Below are 23,237 nucleotides of genomic sequence, written 5' to 3' on the forward strand. Positions count from 1 at the left end.
AGCACAGGGAGTTTCGGGCACCTCCCTCACTTCCTACCCACCCCAGACACTCGTACACCAGAGGCAGTCTTTAGTCCTGAAGCCTGCCAAAGGCATAGAAACAAAAGGACCAAACCTAGTTGGGTGCGCAGAGACAAACTCTAGAAGGACCTTTCCAAAATGAATGGCGAAAAAAGACAACCAGACCTGTTTAAACAAAGGGGGCTTAGGCACCATCTTGAAAAACATGACTCCCATGATTTTTAGCTACCTGTGTTAGCGGTTAGGAAAAATCATGTTCGTTTGTTGTAAAACCACTGCCACCAGCCATTTTGATAGGAAAGGGTAGCATTTGACTGCTGTGAGTTTCTAGACACAGGGATACTAGGTAACCACTCCAGCACTCTATTGTAAGATAGTGTGTGCTGGGTCTAGGAATTTAAAAAGACTAGTAAAGTCAATTTAACTTTACATTTCTCTGGGAAACGGTAGTTTATCCCAGAGAAGGTATTTAAACCATGGGCGAATCTAGAAAGGCTTCCCTGTGTCACTGCACTGAGGGTGCTGTGTAATGCACATGAAAAGATGCTGCCTATGAAGTTATCTTAAAACACCATAATCAAAGAACACAAGACTAAAACACGCATCAATATACATGAGAGAGTGGGGGGAAAAAAGTCCCACACTCTCTGCGGGTAAGAAAATCAAGTCCTCAAAATCCAGCAAAACGTTCCTCCTTTGATGTGTAACTGCTACACCCTGGCATAAAGAACGCTACGCTGTAGGTAATGGCACACGTTGCATGCTTTTTAGGAGTTTGCTGTTTTTTGATGCATTCTCTTCTTTCAGCTTGTAGCAATAATCTCAGAGGCGTCAAGTTCAGGAATCTCACTGCAGGCTGACCGCCGGGTGCTGAACCAAAGGCGGCGAGTACACATGACTCTGGAGTTACCTTGGAGCGCCGACAGAGCAATCCAACAGTTTGGTGAGTCTGAATTTTCCATCCCGTGGCACTTCTTTTCTCTGTCTTATTGTTCATGGCTCTCAAAACAGGAGAAAACATCCAGATCTGTACAGTTATGCGTTTGGTTCTTTGAGTTACTGGGATTGTGTGGTTAAGCCCTTTGTGCGCTTGATAATCTAACTTTAACCCCATGGCGAAATATGTGGTTGTCCTTTCCTTGTCTGGGAATGTTTTCATTATCTCAATTCTCAAAAATGTAGTTAAATCCTTAACATTTTGATATTAAGATTATGCAATCCCAGAAATGTGTGCAGCCTTTTGTTAGTTTTTGTCTCAGTTCCTATTTTTGCTACATCCTTGTACTCAACACTTTTTAATTCCCGGAAATATGGGGAATTCTCTATTGTCATTACAGGTCGAACTCACCGCTCTAACCAGGTCTCCGCTCCAGAGTATGTCTTCCTTATCTCCGAGCTGGCGGGGGAGAGGAGGTTTGCATCTATAGTAGCAAAACGCCTGGAGAGTCTTGTAAGTTCTTCTTATCAGTCTAGTTTCTGTCCAGCATAAAATGCGCATTTTGCATTCTACGCAGTAAGCTCCAGCAGGGAAATAGTTTCTTAATTGCTGTCACACAAATCTTTTCTCCTTGTATTTGGTGTCATTTTACCTTCTGCCTTCCAGTGTACGTTATTCTTCCTGGGTTATGTCTGAGCATGAGTGTCTCTTTTTCAAGGTGAAGGTTTTCGACTCGGCACAAAGCTTTTCACTATATAACCTGAAGGGAGGTAAAGACTCTTTTTCCCTGATTATTATTTTTTTTATTGAATTTATTTTTTTATTTACTTTTAATTTTACAATAAGAAAAGTCAACAAACAAAAGATACATATATAAAATGAGTACATTAGCACCATGCAGAGTACAGGACACATGCAAACCCAGACATCCTATCATACCAGATTACAAATAAATCTACTGAAATCGTGACCAGATTCCATCAAACAACTTTATCTTCTTTTTAACTCCCAAAGGACTCTTTCAATTAGTGAGATCCTCTGCATCACTTGTGACTCCTCTATTTTAATGAGAGGTTTAAGTCGACTTCCAACCATGCAGTATTAACGTTTTGGCTATCATTGCAGCCCTAGACACACAATATTTCTGAGAGTATGCTAAATCTTCTATCTGCGAGTCAGAGCCTAAAATGAAGGTCTCAAAGGTGAATTCAATGTTTGACCTTAGTACTGTATTAATCATCTCTGTAACCCCTTTCCAAAATGTATTGATGCAACAGTATCCCCATTTAATGTGTTCTAGTGTTCCTTTCCTGTGTTTGAAACCCCTTCATACCGCTCTTTCAATCTCTGAGTCCAGAAAACTTGTTTCGTAACTTTATCTGCATTGCTCTATCACCCAGTTTAAGCAACTTCATTTTGATATTTTCACAAGCCTATCTCCATTCCCCTTCTCTAACCTCCTTTCCTAATTCTTCTGACTATTTTGCCAATAGAGCTGTTTTAATCGGGCTCACACTCTGATTAGTGTATATATATAGTAATGAGGCTAGGTGCCTCCGACTATCTAATTGCAGTAAAATATTCCCCAAATCTTTTGTGGTTCTCGATTCTTCTTCCAAGTTGTAAACTTTCCCAATTATATTTTTCAAGGGTTTATATTGAGAAAATGAACATCTCTCGATCTTCCATTTTAAGATATTTTTTTTGCAAGGGTTCCAAACGAAATCCATTAGTCACATTCTGTCAAGTCATCAAGATAACGCACGCCTGAAAATTGCAAGTTGGGCCAATAAAGTATTTTATTATTGACAGTGAATTTAGGGTTAAACCAGATAGAAGTCTTTCTGTATATGGGTCGTGATCTAGTATGCGTGACAATTCCCTCCAGCGTTCTCTAACAAACTCAGCCAATTCATTGCAGTCTTCTCTCTTCTCCAGCATGGGGTCTGGCATGGATTCACATGCTCATGAATATTGCCCGTCGTTAGGCCGGGGAATCCTCGGTAAAAGAAAAAACAGTTTCACTTACACTTACAAACTGTCTTTCTCCTCTAAACCAATCACTGCACTCAGGGTCATACTACCCCCATCCAATTACTGCCCTCTCCCTAAGCCTCTCCTCTGGCAGCCATCTTCAGATTTCTACCACACGTTCAAGTGTTGGGAGTCTTGGTGTTTTGCTCTGTGAGCTTTTCTATGTTTTCACACTTTTTTCGATAAAGTTCTATTGTCAAATGGAGCCTGTGTGCTCTTTCGCTTCCTTTGTCCAACAACCGGGGATCCTGTGAATTTCTACGCCCCTCAAGGGCAAGAATCGTCAGTTTCATCAAATTCCAGAAGGCCATTAGACCCACTCCGCACTCCGGACCATGTCGGAGGAGAAGAGAGTGGGAAGCTCCCTCTTCAAGCTCTGCTCCAGCTGCGGACTGTGTGGTGTGTTTGTAGAGGACAAACACTCCCAGTGTGTCTACTGTCTCGGGATAACAGGGAAGTTGATTGTGAAATCTGCCTGGGGTTATCCAAGTGAACCGTGAAGGATCGTCGCAGTAGGCTGGCGGCGTGGCTCAACGCCAAGGCCTCTGTCCCGTGCTGCCAGCGGGGGCATGCTTCACCCAGGACCAGCCGGTCCGAGGAGCGGGATTCTAAGTCCTTTGAGGGCACTCCATCCGTGGGGGCACAAGACAAAGCCAAGCACTTGGGTCACCCGTGGGAAGGGCTGTTCCTGTACGTGTTTCCTATGTTGCCCCTCCTGCTACGAGTCATCAATCGACTCAAACAGTGCCGGTGCAAGATGATCTTCGTCGTCGAGGCAGATTTAGTACCCTCAGCCTGTTGACGTCACCACCAGTCAAGCTGCCAGTGGTCGCAGGTCTGCTCACCAGAGAACGAGGCGCAATCCTACATCACGACCCAGGATCGGTGACCCTGAAGGCTTGGCTCCTGAAGCCTTAGAGTTCGGTGGGTACGAGCTTCCGGCAGACTGCAGGGCTGTCCTTGCTAGGGCTAGATCGTCAACTCTTAAGTGCTACTGGCACAAGTGGAAACGCTTCGCGACATGGTGCCGGACATAGAAGATCCACCCTCTGAGGGTCGCGGCCCGCAGATCCTTCCATATTTATTGTTCTTGGCCAGGACTGGGCTGGTTCAGGCCTCCATCAAGGTGAATCTGGATGGTATCTCCCACTACACCAGGTCTCCGGGATGGTCTTCGCTTTGGTCCCATCATCCGGTCAAGGAGTTCCTTAAAGGACTGTTCCGATCGTTCCTGCCAGTGAAGGCGCCCACCCCGACGTGGGAAATCAATTGTGACAAGGCTCATGGGGGTCTCCTTCGAGCCTTTACATCAAGCCCCTTTCAAGTACCTTTTTTGGAAGACGGCTTTCCTTGTGGCCATCTCCTCTGTCAGGAGTGAAGGTGAGAGATCCAGGCCCTGTCCTGCAAGCAGCCTTATTTGACTTTGCACAAGACGAGGGTGGTGCTGCGGACGCACCCATCCTTCATGCCGAAGGTTCCTTCGGAATTCCATCCCAACAAACCTTTGGTGTTGCCTGTTTTTTTTTCCAACGCCTTCGTCGTTGGCTGAAAGGACTTTGCGCTCATTGGATGTGGCGCGTGCGCTGGATGTGGTTCGCACGAAGAGTTTCCATAATACCTCAACTTTTTGTGAATTGTGGTCCAGTGAACCATGGGAAGGCCTTGTCCAAGGCTTCCATCTCCAGGTGGCTCTCTGGTTGCATCACTCATTGTCACCGGTTGGCAAACCAACCACTGCCTGGCCGCCCGAGAACCCATTCTACCAGAGCGATCGCTACGACGACTCCGTTCCTGTCTAATGTGCCCCTGCTGGACACCTGCAGGGCTGCTATGTGGAGGTCTTCGCACACCTTCACCAACTTCTACTGCGTCTAAAGGGATTCCAGAGCGGAGTCCATGGTCGGCCAAGCAGTGCTGCACAACCTGTTCGCTTGAAGGTGAGCCTGGTATGGAGTTACGAGTAATTGCTTCTGTTGAGCCTTGCCACCTCCTGTGGTCATGTATGTATTTACTCCTATATATTCTGTATACTCTTACGTCCCGTCCCCTTTCCTCCATACTGCAGGGGGAAGGGAAGGGAGACCGAACCTTTTTCACCAGGAAAAAAACCTTCTTCCCCTTTAAATTTAGTGACACGCAGGGGTGCGACCCTGGGAGCATGCGCTGCCCTGTCTCCGCCCTCCGGTGCCACACCTCGGTCTCTTTTTCTGTGTCGACGGGAACGGGCCGAATTCACCAGCACTCCTGGGTTTGGCTTCGGCCATGTAATTCCACGCACAGATACTACTTCTCGTCTGTCTGTCTTTTTATCATTCAGGTAATCGGTCCTCAGGCGTCACGCTCCTCCCGCCGCATGTTAACTTCTACAGGGTTCAGCAGGTGTCCATTGTCCATTCTGCAACGGGCTCTTTCCAACTAAAGACCCCCACGCCCTCTTCCTACGTTGCCTTGGCCCAGACCATGGCTGGCAAGCTTGTACAGCGTGCAACGCGGTCTCCTTGAGGTCTCTGTAGAACAGACTAGCCAGATGGAGGGAGCTCTTCCAGAGATCGCCTGCAGAGGACTTAAAGGACTTCATCGATCGAAGCCCAAGGTCGGGACGCTCTTTTCGAGCGCACCCCACAAGGGAGACTCATTCCCAAGGGCTCGCCTGGGCGGCGGGGATCAGTCAGGTGCTCATACCAGCACGAGAACCGAGGTTAAATTGCTCCCAGCCGGCAGCCCAAGGGGTCAGTGGATCCTCCCAGTGACAGTGCTGAGGGTCCGGAATGTTGTTTTACTGGGTCTTTACCCTAGTACGGGCAACATGTCCGAGGCCCCATGATCCACACACTAGTCCTGGACGGGGCGGGGCCCAGCGAGCTGAGCAACAAGACACAGGCACGTTGAAGGTAACTTGACAAAATGGTCGCTGTGCCAGACATTTCTGACATCCGCCCGTGTTAGGCAAAGTTTGTATGCAGTTCCCTCTGGGAACACTACAAACAACTCTAGCAACAGGTATAGGAAACCCAACCGGTAGCATGTTGAGCATCCAGGCTTATCTCAAGAGGGGTCAATGTGACCTGTAGGGGAGTTGCACAGAGATTCACAGTGACAAGTATTCAAATAAACATTTACACTCAAGGTTTCTTGAATAAACAATTATTCTCCAGCATGGGGTCTGGCATGGATTCACATGCTCTTGAATATTCCCCGTCGTCAGGCTGGGAATCCTCGGTAAAGAAAAAACCAGTATCAGTTTCGTTTCTGATCTGTCTTTCGTAGTAATAACCAATCACTGGTCTCTGCGTCATACTGACCACAGCCAATGACTGCCCTCTACCTAAGCACCGCCTCTGGCAGCCATCTTCAGATTTTTACCGCACGTTCATGTGTTGGGATCCTCGTGCTATTGCTCTCGAGCGTTAGTGCTATTTTTTCATGTTTTTTTCTCAAAACTTCGTTTTTTCCGGTCAAAAGAGCCTCAAGCTCCACCGACTCTCCATCCGATCAACGGGGACCCGTGTCGGATTCGTCTGCGCCCCTCAAGGGTGAAGATTTCGTCGAGCTACGTTTTGGAGGACTCCAGAAGCTTCTCAGGCCCGGACATGGCCCAGGAGAAGGGAAGCTTGACGCCCGGAAAGCTGTTCAGGGTCTGCCCTGGATGCCAGCTGCAGAACGTCTTTAAGGAGGACGAACACTCCTTTTGTCTCTACTGCTTACATGAGGACAAGACGCACGTGGAGAAGGACTGTGCGTTTTGTGGCAATATGTCGGAGCGGACCATGAAGGACCGCCACCAACGCCTCGCCAACTGGCTGGAAGGGAAGAGCCCGTCAGGCGAGAAGAAGAGGAAGAAATCCGAGCGGTCTTCTAAGACCTTTGAGGACGCCCCGGCGACGGGGGTCCAACACAAGGCCAAGCACCGCGAGTCCGCTGGCACCGGGAGCGCCGAACGGTCGGGCTCTACGGGCGCCAGGCAGGGCGCACCCTCCCCGGCACCTTCAGCCACGAGCCAACGCTCTGGGTCGGGTAAGAGGAAGGGCGAGCACCCGGCGAAGCTCCTGGAGAGGCCTCGGTCGAGCTCGAAGGCCCCATCGGAGGGGAGCGAGGCAGTGTCCCCCCCCTCAAGGATAAGGCGGTGAGCGCACCTAAGGTGGTGAAGGCCTTAATCCATCCGGCCAAGCCCTCTATCGATACTGTCGCGGCGGCCCTGGCTCAGCCTGTGGAGGCTACACCAGTGGTGGCGACCTCGGGGCTCAGAGTCTCCCTGCCACCTCGGAGGGAGTCCTCTTTTGTGCCCATCGATAGGACCCCCGTGAAATCCCCGGCGGGGAAGAAAAAGGGGGGGCAGGGCGTCGTCGTAGATTCGGCTTCAGAGGAAGAGCTGATCGAGGTCTTAAGCCACGGCCTTGGCGTGGATGAAGACCGGCCCGTCGGGATGGAGCCCGACGCAGGTGACGACGACAGCGTCGAGGGTGCCGACGGGGCCCCTGATCGCCCGTCGGATTCCCCTCTGCCAGCGCCGCAAGACAACTCGGCGGCCATTTTGTTGGCTATACAGTCCTTATGCTCAGAGATAAGGACGAGACTACCGTTGCCGACGGAGGAGCCTCTCCCGTCGGGGGATCCTGAACCGGGACCTTCGGGTGTTCCCCCTCCCAAGAAAAGAAGGATTCACCCTCCACCTCCTTTTCAGCCGTCGCGACCCGTCCAGCCCTCCTCCCCGTCCACCCGAGGGGATGATACGGGGACTGACACTGCAGCGACGGGTACGGACGACAAGGTATACGACGAGGATCTCCCGTCGTCACCTCCCACCAGGGCCTCTCCGCCCGACGAGATTGGATCGTTCCACTCCATGATCGCCAGGGCATCCGAGCTTTTCCAACTCTGCCCTGAGGAGAAGAAAAAGGAAGGATTCCTTTATCAACGGCGCGAGGCCAAGAGGAAGACGGTCCTCGCGGTGCCTCTACTGGACGACATTTGGGATGAGGGCCTCGCCCTCCTCAAGAACCCTTCCACGACGCCAGCTAGAAGAGACCGGTACGAAAAGAAGTACCGGGTCCCGGACGCGGCCCCCCTGTGCCTCCGGGCGCAGCCTACCCCGGACTCCGTCGTCTCCGCGGCGGCCAGGAAGAAAGCGGGGGGGGGTGCGGCCTCCACATCGACTTCCCCACCGGACGGCGAGGGAAAGAAATTGGACGCTATGGGACGCAGGGTCATCTCGTCTGCAGCGACGACGATTAAAGCGGCCAACGCCTTGGCTATCGTGGCCCGCTACGACAGGGAGCTATGGTACAAACTGGCTCCCCTGCTGGACTTCCTACCGGACGACAAGAGGGCGGATGCCCTGGAGATCGTACAGGAAGTTGAGGTGGCGTCGGACCACGCCATCACTATTGCGACGGACATCGCCGACACTGGGTTTCGCCAGTTGGGCAACGGCGTGTGCCTTAGGCGGCGTGGATGGCTCAAGGCTACGGACTTCCGTCAAGACGTACAGACCAGAGTCCTGGACATGCCGTTCGATGGGAACAACCTGTTTGGGAAAACAGTGGACGATTCCCTTCAGGCCATTAAAGCAGACACTGAGACGGCCCGGTCCCTTGGGGTTCTACAGCAACGACGGACGCCCTTTCGGAGCAGCGGAGGCAAGGGCGCCTCCAAAGGTTCCGGCGGCGGTTTCTCTACCTACCGTCAAGCGGCCCGCTCGTCGTCTCAAGAGGCCTACAGAGGACGAGGCAAGTCTGGAGGACCCCGCCGTCGTCGCCAAGGAGGTCAAGGCGGCAAAGCCTCGTCGAAACAGGATTGAACCGGCCGTGGGGTCGGGCCCCCACCGAAGCACTCCGGTGGGAGGCCGGCTGGCGAGCTTCGTCAGCGTGTGGGAGTCCATCTCCACTGACCGTTGGGTGCTGGACGCCTTGGCCCGGGGCCACGCGCTCGAGTTTCAAAGAAGGTGCCCGCGCGTCCCCCCCGTGGCCAGGAGAGAGCTTCACGTCCCTCAGCTTCTCCTGGAGGTAAAGGCGTTGCTCAGGAAGGGCGCCATCGAACTCGTCCCAAAGAGGCTCCGGAGTTTACTCGAGATACTTCCTCGTGAAGAAGAAGACGGGAGGATGGCGCCCCATCCTAGACCTGCGACGTCTGAACAAGTTCATCAAGGCGCAGAAGTTCCGGATGGTCACCCTCCAGCACGTCCTGGGTCAGCTGGAGGAAGGAGACTTCCTGTCGTCGTTGGATTTGGAGGATGCCTACTTCCATATTCCCATCCTAAAGGGGCACCGAAAATTCCTCAGGTTTGTGGTCCAAGGGCGTCACTACCAGTTCAAAGCCCTCCCCTTCGGACTACGGTCGGCACCCAGGGTATTTACCAAGTGCCTTGCACCGGTGGCGGCGCAGCTGCGCCGCGAGGGGATCCACGTCTACCCCTACCTGGACGACTGGCTCATCCGAGCCAAGACGAGGGAGCTCGCCGTGGAGCACACGGCAAGGACCGTCCAACTTCTCACGGACCTGGGATTCTCCGTGAACTACGCCAAGTCCCACCTGGTACCCGCGCAAAACGCACTGTTTCTGGGAGCGAAGCTCGACACAGTGTCCCTTCTGGCCTCCCCGTCGGAGGAAAGGACCAGGTCCATCCTGGGCAAGGTACAGCAGATGTTGGTTTCCGACGCGGCCAAGGTGAGGTCCATCAAGTCCCTCCTCGGAATGATGTCCTCTTGCATCTACCTCATTCCCATGTGCAGGCTCCGGATGCGCCCGTTGCAGGAGTTCCTGGACGCGCGCTGGATCCAAACGACGGGCGGCTTCGAGGAGAGGATCACACTCGACGAGAGTTTCCACCGAGCGGTCCGGTGGTGGGGCACCCGCGCGCATCTGACGGCGGGCATGGACTTCCAGACCCCAGACCACCAGGAGACAGTGACCACGGATGCCTCCCTGGAAGGGTGGGGAGCGCACACCGAAAATCTGCACGCGAGAGGCCTCTGGCTCCCGACGGAGAAGTCCCTCCATATCAACGTCCTGGAGCTCCGTGCAGTGTTCTGGGCCCTCAGGTCCTTCCTTCCGTCCCTCAAGGGCAAGGTGGTGAGGATCTTCACCGACAACACCACCACCATGTTTTACATCAGGAAACAGGGCGGAACCAGGTCCCCAGCACTGTCCAAGGAGGCGCAGGACCTGTGGCATTGGGCAGTCGCCCAAAGGATGTTTCTGGTGCCGTTTCATCTGGCAGGGATAAAAAACACCATCGCCGACTCACTCAGCAGGGAGCTACGCTCGTGCCACGAGTGGGAACTACGGCAGGATCTAGTGGATCGCCTCTTCCGACGGTGGGACACACCCCAGATCGACCTGTTCGCGACGGCAACGAACTCCAAGTGCCGGAGGTTCGCCAGCAGGTTTCCCCAGACGAGGAGCATGGGCGATGCTTTCTCGTTCCCCTGGGAGGGCCTGTTCCTCTACGCGTTCCCTCCTTTGCCACTGCTAATCCGGCTCGTCAACCAGCTCAAGAGGTCACGGTGCAGGATGATCCTCGTCGCACCTGCGTGGCCGAGGCAGATATGGTTCCCGGACCTTCTGGACTTGTCAGCGTCCCCGCCAATCAAGCTGCCGGTGGACGCGGATCTACTCTCCAGGGAAGGAGGCGCCATCCTCCACAACGACCCAAAATCGCTGAACTTGCAGGCCTGGCTCCTGCAGCGCTAGAGTTTGGAGGATACGACATACCGGCCGACTGCAGAGAGGTTCTTGCAAAGGCCAGGGCGTCCTCGACTCTTAAATGCTACGGACACAAATGGAAGAGGTTCTCTGTCTGGTGCCACGCACAGAAGATTAACCCTCTACGGATTACGGCTCCCCAGGTACTGCCGTACCTGCTGACGCTGGCCAAAGCTGGACTGGCACACGCGTCCATCAAGATTCATCTTGCTGCGATCTCCCGATACACCAGAACCACGGGCCGGACGTCCCTGTGGTCTCATCGTCTGGTGAAAGAGTTCATGAAGGGACTGTTCAGATCGTTCCCGCCGGTGAAGGCGCCGGCCCCGGCGTGGGAGCTCAACGTGGTGCTGACCAAGCTCATGGGACCTCCGTTCGAGCCTCTGCACTCGGCCCCGTTGAAATTTCTGTCGTGGAAAACAGCGTTTCTTGTGGCCATCACCTCCGCACGACAGGTGGGAGAGATCCAGGCCCTTTCCTGCAAGGCCCCGTACTTGACTTTTCACGACACGAGGGTAGTGCTCAGGACGCACCCCTCCTTCATGCCCAAGGTACTGTCGGACTTCCATCTCAACGAACCCTTGGTGTTGCCTGTGTTCTTCCCGTCGCCTTCGTCGCCGGCTGAGAGGACTTTGCACTCGCTGGATGTGGCTAGAGCGCTGAAGTTCTACGTGGACCGCACAAAGTGTTTTCGGAGGACGTCACAACTCTTTGTGAACTTTGGACCTGTCAATCAGGGGAAGGCTCTCTCGAAGGCTTCCATTTCCAGATGGCTCTCCGGCTGTATCATGTACTGTCATCGGTTGGCAAACCGACCGCTGCCTGGCCGTCCGAGAGCCCATTCCACCAGAGCGATCGCAGCTACCACGGCGTTCCTTTCTGGTGTGTCCCTGCTGGACATATGCAGGGCTGCTACGTGGAGGTCGACGCACACCTTCACGAAATTCTACTGCGTCGATCGGGATTCCAGGGAGGAGTCCAGGGTCGGCCAAGCAGTGCTGCGCAACCTGTTCGCCTGAGGTGAGCCTGGTGAGGAGGTAAGATGCTTAATGTTGAGTTTGATGTAATGCTTAATGTTGAGCCTTTGCCACCTCCCGTGGTTGTGCATGTGTGTACTGCTATGTATTCTTTATTCATGAGCATGTGAATCCATGCCAGACCCCATGCTGGAGAAGGAACAAGTTACTTACCTGTAACTGTTGTTCTCCAGCATGGGTCTGGCATGGATTCACATGCGAACCCTCCCGCCTACCCCTCTGCGGCTCTTCACTTGGTCATACTGCCACTTCACGTGCTTCCAAATCTGAAGATGGCTGCCAGAGGCGGTGCTTAGGTAGAGGGCAGTCATTGGCTGTGGTCAGTATGACGCAGAGACCAGTGATTGGTTATTACTACGAAAGACAGATCAGAAACGAAACTGATACTGGTTTTTTCTTTACCGAGGATTCCCAGCCTGACGACGGGGAATATTCATGAGCACGTGAATCCATGCCAGACCCATGCTGGAGAACAACAGTTACAGGTAAGTACCTTGTCCCTTTATTTATCAGTCGGTTAGAATAAGCCTTCTTCGGAAGGGGCAATATAATAGTAACACACAAATACACTTCAATACTGTACACTCTTAGTTTCTAAATCAGTAAAAACCCTTTTTGGATGGCCCACAGACACAACTTACACCCTCGGGTGACTACAATAGCTAGGGGGCTGGGGACATTAATATCTTACTGTTTGCATTCAGAAGACTGTTATAAGTTGGTAAAAAGAAAAGGTTATTAGAACAAGAGACCACAAATATTCTTAAGCAGGCAAATGCTTTTGGTTCCCTACAACAGAGTCATTCAGTATACCAGGCTAGGCCAAAGTCAATGGACAAAAGTGTTATATAGGATGATGCACTTCTGGTAGGTAAGTAGAAGGGTCTTTGCACAATGTTTTAGAAGTCTTTGAAGAAAAGAAAAATCAAATGTAGGGCCACAAGCCGTTAGACTTGTGAGTAGTAGAAGATGCAAGCAACTCTACAGCAAGAGTTAAGTTCTCTCAGAATTTGTACAGTACCTTTGAATTGAAGAAAAGATGCAGCAGATTACTTCTGTTCCTGTGCAGCTCTGCAGATCTCACAGTTCCTGGGCTTCAGTCGTGGGGACAAGAGGGAGGACTTGTGGGGACTCCTGCACTGCAATGTGACGGTCACCGCTCGCAACCGGCAATCTTCAAATTAGTTGCTGTTCAGTGTTTCAGCTCCTCGCGTCTACCGCAAATATCAACACAGCAGTTTCTGGCTGTCGAGATGTACTTTTCTTGCTTCTGGGGTCCCGCACTCTGTTGCTCTGTCAGTCCTGCTTCCTGGGAGTCTGGAGGATCTTTCTGAAGCTCTAGGCCAACTTAAAAGCAACACACAGAATCTGGTGTTCCTCTCCCATGCTATACGGTTTCCAGCAGCAATTCTGTGGAAATTCAACCAGCTCTGAGAAGTATGTCCAGGTGGCTTACTTTGGAGTTGATTGGTTCCTCCCTCCCAAGTTTCAGCACAGCAGCAGGGCTTCACCCGGCAAACTAACGGTCCAGGAGTTGCAGCAGGCGTCCTCTTCAAGCTCTTCTTCGGTTCCTTTGTCCAGTGGTCGACTTTGCCTTCCAAGCCAAAAGCCTCGCCTTTTATTCAGTTCTCTCCCATTCATTCCAGCCTAGCTGTCACTCGCCCAGCATGGTGGCTGTCCTTGCCGGACAGACAGCTGGCCAATCACTACAGAGTGCATTTGGGTGTCGTAGGAGACTAAGCACAGGGAGTTTTGGGCAGCTCCCTCACTTCCTGACCACCCCAGACACACACGAGCCATAGGCAGGCTTCATTCTTGAATACCACCAAAGTCAAAGCGAACAATGGGCTCAAACCTGGTTTGGCGCGCAGAGTAAATCTCAATAAGGACCTATCCACAAAGAAATGGCGACAAAAAAAAGACCGGGCTGTCTTGATAAAAATTGCACCCTTGGGTGCTTTACTGCAGCTGCGAACGCAGCCCGCAGGAAACTCACACCATGGTAGTTAAAATGAAACCACTCCTACCAGCCATTCAGTGAGAAAAGGGTTACATAAAAATGTTACATGAGAAGCTAGGCAAAAGGGGATACTAGGTAACCCCTCCAGCACCCTATTGTAAGATAGTGTGTGCTGGGTCTAGAAAGTTACAAATGTAAGTAAAGTTAATTTCACTTCAATTCTCTTGGAAACAGTAGTTTAACCAAGAGAAGGTATTTAAACCTTTGGGAAATCTGGAAGAAATCCCTGTGGCACTGCAATGAAAGTGCTGTGTAACACAATGTAAAGATGATGCCTATGGAGTTTGTCAGACTCCAAAGTCAACAGAAACCGTGTTCAAATCAATGAATACATAGAGTGGGAAAAAGGTCTTGCTCTCTCCAGGATAAAAATGTAAAGTCCTAAAGTCGACCAAAAGAGCTCGGGGTCTCTAAGGTAGAAGGGAATTAGCACATTTATGAGAATTCTCTCTAACAGTGGGTTGAGCAGAAATGCGGGTAAACAGAGAAATGGTCAGAGTGGCAGCATCCAACAGGAACTCTTCTTGGGTTTGCAAGCAAGTAACAGTTATTTATCAAAAGTCAAGAAAATTAAGATGTTTCCTTGAAGGGTTGCCCCAAGGCAGGACTCAAAATGGAGGGGAACTGGGGACCATTTAGCTCCTTCCTATGGCCTCGTTGGCTTAAAACGAACAGTTACCAGGAGCTACTTTTGGCACCCCAGGCCACTGATGCAAACAAACACAACTATGTGAATTTAACTTGGTGCATTTGGGGCAATGGGTTGTCCAACCCAATGTTACTCTATGGAGGCCTGGAGGGGTGCGATATACAGCAGCCCGATGATCAAACAAGCAGACTCCAGGGTCGGGACAGTACCTTCAGTTGAAGAAACAGTTGCTGCAGGACTGTACCAGCGGTGAGGCGACAGCAGAGGCGGTCACAGGTTTCTCTGTCTTTGCGACAGAAGAAAGATATTTCAGTGTTTCTGGCTTGTTGGCGCTGTAAGGAAGGCATGGTATTAAACAGTGAAAACCGACACAAGTGATCACAGTTCAATGGTGTTTATTAAACTTCAATGTGTTGGTTGAATGTACGTCTAACCTTAAATCTAAGGATGTGAGCAAGCTACAACCATCAAATAAATAATGCAGTCCTAGTGGATTCTCTGTCAAAATAAAGGGGCCTATACTAATAAACCTATGGCCAATCCTTACTTCTAAATACAATGGTTTGGGATGACAATGTATGCAAAAGAAAAGTGTTCAAGAAAGTATGTTAGGATAGTTAAGCAATTGGTTTCCCTTTCTCATGTTTTCAGCACGGATTAAGGCAGAATGTTCGAGCTTCGCACACACTCTGGCTACTCTGCCACGAGGATACAGTTCAAAGCGTAGGCATCAGGGCCTTCTGTGTCAGTCTCTTTACCATTCAAAGTCTGTTTACTGCAGAGGGCCTGATGTAACCAGCACTAATGTTCCCTTCTTCCAGGTTTTCCACATTCACATGTTCTTGGGTTCACTATTCACCGTGGGTCTCTCTCCTTCAGGTTCGGGCCACCCTTTAGCACAATTTTCACAATTGATTCACTTCATTTCTTATTGTTCTCTTTTATTTTAACTTTTTAGCACTTCTAGCTGGACACCTTACAGAGACCTTCGATTGAGTGCATTCGCAGTGTCGGACCCCTCTGTCACAGGTGTTGTATCTTTCTTCTTAGTTCAGACATCCATCAGCAATTCAGCTTTCCTCATGTCTCATCACACGCGTTACAAATCTTCCCTCTTTCATTCTTTATACAATGCTGCCGCTTGCAACCTTGACTTCAACACAGACCGGTCTTGCATTGGTTTCCATAAGTCACCGGCTGTGTTAATCTTACTGGCGCTGCTTTAATCTTGGCACCAATGACGCTGCCACGGCAGCTGCTGCTACTCCCCGACTCGATCAGCCATACCAGAGGGCTCCGGGTATCTCCGACACACCATGCAGGATTCTTCAGTCTTGATTCTTGGCCTTGCGCCTTTCAACCCGAAGGACTATGGAAAGTATCAGTGTTCTTCTGGAAAGGCCAAGGGTATCTCCCTCCTGGTGCACCCTTCTTGGTTTGCTGTCTTTCTTCCCTCGTTCCACTGGTGCCTCGAAAAGACTGTTCCTTCGTGTGCTTTGCCTCACTCAAGTGTGCTCTCGTGCTCCGCCTTTGATCTGTGTGAGGAAGCTTAATAGAAGTCTGGTGTGAGTTGTTACCCTTAATTACCTGGCCTTGCCCCACCGTAGTAGTGGGACATGTCAGGTACAATGCTTGGTTGTGAGTGTTTTCTCCCACAGTGGGGTGTCTGTGTGAAAGTGTTTGTGTAGGGGAAAGGGAGGGAGGGGGGAGTAAAATTCCTAAGTATCCTACCAGATAGGATGGGATTAAGGTGTCAGAGGGAAGTGGATACCACGTCTTGCCATCCATTGTCCCACTATCCTAATAACCCTCACCCAGGTGATCCTCCTGCACTGGTCCACCCCTAGGAACTGGATCCAAAAGCGATGACCAAGTCCTGGCCACCTGGATGACAGATCCCTGGGGACTAGTGGGTGAGACACCTTCCAGTTTCTCACAGCGCCTTTTTCAGGCTCGGTGGAGCGACGGTTGTCGCAGCGGTCAGTTCTTCATTTCTCAGTCTTCACCTGTGGTGATGGGACTTTCAGGAGCCAGTTTGAGGAGATGCAGGTCTAGGAAGATGCCCTCGAAGTTGCAGGCAAAACTGTGCTTCCAGTGACTATGCACAATGATGCAGCACAGAACCCAAGGTATTGGGAATTTGTAGATAGTGGAGATTGCAGATCTTCCATGGATGGTGCAAATTGTAATTCATCTCGGGACTGGTTATGGCCATGAGTCCATAGTAGGAAATCGTCATCTTCTGATCTTTCCTGTCGCTTAGGGGGAGGAGATCAGGACAGCGGCCGTTACTCAGCATGCTCTGGTGGTTGTTAGAAGTTGCTGGTGGAGTCTTGCTTCATCCTTCTTCGTAATCTTCTGTTCCAGTGGTCAACTTTGTTTCAGCTCCAGAACTTCAGAATGTGGTCCAACAATCATGTCCCTTAAACCATTCAAACTTGGGGGTGGTTGTCCAATAGGGACAGCCAGCCTCCCGGTCTGAACTGGTTTCAGTCAGGCACACTGCAGGACAAAGGACAGGGGAGTTTCGGGTCACCTCTGTTAAAACAGTTTTTCTGAAGACCAATTAATGGCTTCGAATGGATTGTCCTCCAACGTATTCCACATCTTTGACATGCAATCTCCACAGCTGTGTACTTCGGCAGAGAGTGTCCTGCGTCAATGGCGTTGGGTCTGTGTCCCGCGAAAGCCTCAGTCGAGGGCGACGTCACCGGATGTTAGAAATAGGACACACGGCGCCCATAGACTCTGTTCTGTTTTTCTGCAAACGTGTTTGCTTCGGATGCTCGGCGCGCCTCGTGCATTCCTCGTAAAGTCTTCTTCTACCCCTCCGACTCTGCGGTCTGGCTTCAAGAATTGCCGGGACTGCAAGTCTAAGATGTCGATTACCGACCCACATTGCATTTGTTTGTGGTGCTTGGGCAAGAGTCACGACACCGACGTCTGTTGCAAATGCAAGCCGCTGACTGCTAAGGCCTGCCAGGAGCGTAAGGGAAAGCTTCAGGTAGGTAGGGGTTCTAAACCCAGTAAGTCCCATAAATCGAAGTCCAAGGGTATGTCCACAGACGATTCGAGGGGCGAGATTCTGCGCCAGAACGAGTTCCGGTGTCTCGGTCCCGGAGTGGTTCCCACCATTCTACGTCTGAGCATTTTAGGAAGCGCTGTCACTGGTCGCCTTCCCTGTCATCCTCGGATGATGGAGCAGCGAGGAAAGTGGCTTATCCAACAAAGTCCTCGCCTCCGGAGGAATGGACTGCCTTCATGGAGCGGATGTTGGCGATTTTCCAATCGCAGGGCACAGTTCCGTCCGCGCCTTCTACTGAAGCTGACAAGGAACGTTCTCGATCTGTGGCTCGTGCGCCTTTGGGCTCGGGTCCTCGGCGCGATCCTCTTCGGGAACCTTCGAGGTCCCGTTCGGACAAGGCTCACGATGGTCGCAAGAGATGTGCTTCCAGGTCTCGGTCCTCGCCCCCCACCTGCTAGGGGCTTGAGGTCGGCGTCGTGTCCATCGGATACGGATGTCGACGCTTTGCCTTTGTACCAGCTCTAGGCACCATCAACACTTTTGTCAACGTAGATGCCGAAGCCGTCTGCACCCTCGCTGCCTTCGGGGCCTTTTGGCTGGGATTTGCCGTTGGAGGTCCCTGGTACGGTGGATCCTCCAAGGAAGGCTACTTGTTAGTCTGTAAGGACTGTTAAGGACTCCAGATGCTCGGCTGTCCCGAGACAGGACTTTTACCTCCATCTGGATGACATCTATGAGGAGGAGGAGAGGTCAGATTTAGATTTTGAGACTGATGTGGCTCCTGTCTTTTCAGTGGATAGTCACTTGGAAGAGTTAAGGCAATCTCTTCATGATGCGAGTGGCCTAGAAACTTCTCCTGAGGTGGAATTTGGCAGGCCTGAGTCTGGGGCTCATGCTGAGTCGTCCTACAGGAGACTGATGGCTAGAGTCACAGAATATCTTGGTTGGTCAACTCCTGCTGAGGCTTTTGTTCAGGATGACTTGACGGATATTCTGGATCAAGGTCTGTCCTCTGACGCAGTGTTACCTTTTCATTTGACCGTGCAGAAAAGGGCAGCGGCTGCTTGGCAGTCCCCGGAATTTCTTCCGGCAGTTAACAAATCGTTAACTAAAAAATAACGCCCTTCTGGTAGCGATCCCAGCTATCTTTCATCTCACCCCACTCCCGAGAGTTTGGTGGTTCAGGCGGCTGCGGCCACCTCGAGGCAGGTGGCGTACCCTACCATCCCTCCGGATAGGGACGACAAGCGCTTCAGCGTTTGGGCACGAAAGGTTTTTTTTCTGCAGGGAGTATGGCACTGAAATCGGCCAACTCCACTTGTGCCTTGGCAAGATTTTCACATACTCTGTGGAATTGTTTCTCTTGCGGCTGAGCATGTTCCAGAAGGTGAAGCAAGGGACGGGTTCTTTGCTTTCGTGCAATTTGGCAAGGATGCCATCTGTGAATCCCTTTAGTCAGGTTTGGACACGGCCGACAGTGTTAGCCTGTCCATGGCTGCGAGCACTATTATACGCAGATTTGTGTGGTTGTGGAAGTCTGCTTTTGCTTCGGATGTGCAAGCCCGTCTTTTGAACATTCCCTTTGATGGCACGCATTTGTTTGGCAGCAAGGCTGATGAGAGCCTTGAGAGGTTGCAGACCTCAAAAGCTGCGGCGAAATCTTTAAGCGCAGCTGTGCGTCAACCTCTGCCTTTTCGTTCTAGGGGACAGCAGTGGAGGGGAGGTTCTTTTTGTTACTACTCCTCCTTTGGTAGGACGAGAGGAGCCGCCAGCGTCAAACTACACGTGGTGGTCGCGGAAATAGAGGTGCCAATGCCGCTCAGACGGCTGCCTCTTTGCCTTCAGGCGCTGCTGCAGCCGCTCCGAAACAGTCATGAGGCCATGTCACATGATTCGCCGGTTCGGGGCAGACTGTCTCAGCATCTCGAAGAAGGGCAAGCCATTACATCGGATGCGTGGGTTCTGGATAACATAGCCCACGGCTACTGCCTTCCCTTCCTACAGCGGCCTCACGACAATCCACCGGGTAATCTCTTTGAAGCTTCCAGATTCGCTCCTTGTGCAGGAAATCTTGTCCTGGCTGGACAAAGGCGCTATAGAACTGGTGCCTGTAGCGGAGAGGAACAAGGGATGGTATTACCCTTATGTTTTGATCCCAAAGAAAGACTGGAGATTGAGACCCATCATGGACTTGTGTTGGTTAAACAAACTTCTCAGGAAGGACAAGTTCAAGTTGGTCACTCTTTCTCAAGTCCTCCAGCCCCTTCAGAATTGGTTGGTGTCTCTGGACCTCAAGGATGCTTACTTCCATGTGCCGATCCATCCTGCACACAGGAAATACCTGAGGTTTGCGGCTGGCGACTTGCACTTTCAGTTTCAGGTCCTGCCGTTTGGATTGACCTCCGCCCGAGGGTCTTCACCAAGCTCATGGTGGTGGTGGCAGCGTACCTCAGGCGAGGGAGGGATTCACGTCTACCCCTACCTGGACGACTGGCTGATCCGGGCGCGCTCTCCCGAGCTAGCATTGGATCATCTCAGTGTCACCTGCCACACCCTCCAGAGGCTGGGCTTCTCACTGAATTTCAAGAAGTCACATTTGACACATTCCCGCAGGTTCTCCATCCAGAGGTCAAGACTCTCAACCTTCACACTTGGTATCTGAAAGGTGAGGTGTAAGGATTGGGACCTCCCGGATGACGTGATGGAGGTGTTGCTTTCGGCCAGGCGGCCTGCAACAAAATCCATGTACCGTTGGCGTAAGTTCTGCGACTGGTGCAGGGCTCACAATGTTGATCCTTTTCAGTGCTCCATTCATATGGTTTTGTCTTTCTTGCTTTGTTTGGCCCATAGAGGCCTTGAAGTTGGTACCATTAAAGGTTACATGGTGGCGCTGTCTATCTTTAAGCGCTCATCTGAAGAATGTTCTTTATTTTAAGATTCCTTTTGATTACCCAGTTTCTTAAAGGACTGACTAATGTATTTCCGCCGTCACCCTTCCAGGTGCCGGTTTGGGATTAGAATTTGGTTTTGAAGTTTCTCATGGGTGCTCCGTTTGAATCCTTGCAATCTTGTCCTTTGAGATTACTGTCCTTCAATACTGTGTTCTTGGTTGCGGTTACTTCTGCTCGCAGAGTGAGTGAATTGCAGGTACTATCATCGAAGACACCCTTTACTGTGTTTCACAAGGACAGGGTTGCACTGCGAGTACGTCCCTCTTTTCTACCTAAGGTAGTCTCTGAATATCATTTGAGTAAAAAGGTGATTCTTCCGTCTTTCTACCCTCCTCCTCATCTTGGTAAGGAAGAGGAGCGTCTCCATACGTTGGATCCGAGGAGAGCTCTTAGCTTTTACATTTCTAGGATGTCCAGGGTCAGAGTGGACGATCAACTCTTTGTAGGATATGCTGGACACCGATTGGGCCAGGCTGTTACCAAACAGACCTGGTCCAGGTGGATTAGCCTTACCATTACGTGTGTTACCGGTTGGCAGGTAAAGACTCTCCTGATGGGTTGAGAGCTCATTCCACTAGGGGCATGGCTAGTTCCACCACCCTCCAGTGCGGTGTTCCTATTAGGAATATTTGTGATGCCGCTACTTGGGATTCAATCCATACATTTGTAAAACATTATTCCCTGGATACAATCCATGGTCAGGATATGGCCTTTGGGAAGGCGGTTCTTTATTCCGCAATCTAATTGGGTACCCTAAATTCTTTTCCCTCCTCCATTTAATGGTACTGCTTTGGGAGTCTGTGAAAGATGTGGAATGCGTTGGAGGACACAATCCATTCGAAGAACAAGTTACTTACCAACTGGTAACGCGCTTTCGACTGGATGTTCCTCCAACGTATTCCACATTGCCCTCCCAGCCTGCCCCTCAGGAGAATTTCCTATGCGATTGCAGCTTCCGTTTTCCGCAAGGCTAAGTGCAGTCCAGCAGGCATCAGACTGGTGCCACACGTTCTGGGGGAAAAAACTTAAACTGAGGCTACGGGCGCCGTGCGTCCTATTTATAACATCCTGTGACGTCGCCCTCGACAGAGGACTTTGAGGGACATGGACCCGACGCCATCGAACGTTACCAGTTTGTAAGTAACTTGTTCCTCTGTGCCATCGGGGTCTGCTACCGCCGCTTCAAAACCGCTCTGAGGCCTTTGGTCACAGCTCATCTGTGGGGGGGGGGTGCAGGCTTTCTCAGCATCTAGAAGAATGGCGAGCCATTACTTCAGATGCTTGGGCTCTTGAAACAATAGCCCACGGGTACTGCCTTCCTTTTCTACATAAGCCTCACACCAATCCACCGGGAGTACACTCTTTGAGGATTCCAGATCCGCTCCTTGTGCAGGAAATATTAACCCGGCTAGAGAAAGGTGCTATAGAATCGGTGCCTTTAGCGGAGAGGGACAAGGGCTGGTACTCCCCTTATTTTTTGATTCCCAAAAAAGACGGGGGACTGAGACCCATCTTAGACTTGAGAAATTTGAACAAGTTCCTCAGAGGACAAATTCAAGATGTTAACTCTTTCTCAATCTTTCAGGCCTTCCAACTTCAGGATTGGTTGGTGTCATTGGACCCTCAGGATGCTTATTTTTATGTGCCAATTCATCTCAAGCACAGAAAATAATTGAGGTTTGCCGTTGGCAGATCGCATCAGTTTTGAGTCCTGTCATTCGGGTTGACTGCCGCCCCAAGGGTATTCACCATACTGATGATGGTTGTGGCAGTGTATCTCAGGAGAGGGGGTGTCATGTGTACCCCTTTCTGGACGATTGGCTTATCAGGGCGAATTCTCTCGAACAAGCATTGGCTCATCTTAACTTTACCTGCCACTCCCTTCACAGACTGGGCTTCTCCCTCAATTTCAAGAAGTCCCATATGACACCTTCCCAACGGCTCCAGGGGCTGTTTTTTGACACATCCTTGGGGAAGTGCTCGCCACCCAGGGTGAGGGCTCAAGACATTGTCCAGATGGTAAACAAGTTTCAGAGTGCCCAGAGTCTTCCGGCCTTTGAATTCTTGAGGTTGCTCGACCTCATGGCATCCTGCATTTTTCTGGTGCCGTAGACCCGTCTGAGAATGAGATCCCTTCAATGGGCTCTCAGGACTCAATGGTCCCAATTCTCAGGCAAGATGGTGGATCGCCTTCAGATTCTGGTCAGGGTCTCACAGGATCTTCTGTGATGGCCCTCCGAGGAAAATATTATCAAAGGGGAACCTTTTTGGCAACCATGGCAGGAGATAACTTTAGTGACGGACGCTTCACGGCAACGATTTCACCATCAGCGGTCGTTGGTCTCCATTGGAGTCCAAACTACATATCAATCTTTTAGAGCTGTGAGCAAACAGGCTGCCACTGAAGGCTTCCCTGCTGTCTGTATGGGAAAGAATGTCCTGATAATAACGGACAACAGTGGCCATGTATTACCTCAACAGAGGAGGCGTAGGGTCACGGTCTCGGTTCAGTGAGGCAATGCAGCTCTGGTACTAGGCAATTCAAGAGGGAATCTCTAGCCAGAGAGGAGAACACAGTGGCAGACGCTCTGAGCAGGCATGGCACAGTCTCACACAAGTGGGAACTAGCTAAGGAAGTCCTTCAAGAGATCTTCGCCCTTTGGGGAACTCCTCAAGTGGATCTTTTTGTGACCAATGCCAATCGGAAGTGAGAGCGGTACTGCTCAAGGGAATTTTCTTTGATAGGAGCTCTAGGAGATGCGTTCGTGGTGCACTGGGAATTCCGCTAATGTACGCGTTTCCTTCTGTCCCTGTCATACCTCAAGTTCTCAGGAGGTTGAGATGGTTTAGGACCCACATGAT

The 23,237-nt window shown here is 51.2% G+C and overlaps 1 protein-coding gene across 6 annotated transcripts in view; it reads left to right on the plus strand.

Moving 5' to 3' along the window:
- The window catches only part of SBNO2 (strawberry notch homolog 2), a 1,228,831-nt gene that overhangs the window by 810,896 nt on the left and 394,698 nt on the right, over window positions 1-23,237 (plus strand). For all 6 annotated transcript variants that reach the window (XM_069647284.1, XM_069647292.1, XM_069647268.1 and 3 more), the window contains 2 exons: window positions 829-964; window positions 1,359-1,471. In XM_069647284.1, coding sequence (XP_069503385.1) covers window positions 829-964; window positions 1,359-1,471 — 249 coding nt within the window. The remainder of the gene's footprint in view (window positions 1-828; window positions 965-1,358; window positions 1,472-23,237) is intronic.

Source organism: Ambystoma mexicanum, chromosome 1p (assembly GCF_040938575.1).
Source record: "Ambystoma mexicanum isolate Mex_15411 chromosome 1p, UKY_AmexF1_1, whole genome shotgun sequence".
In the NCBI taxonomy this organism is placed as follows: domain Eukaryota; kingdom Metazoa; phylum Chordata; class Amphibia; order Caudata; family Ambystomatidae; genus Ambystoma; species Ambystoma mexicanum.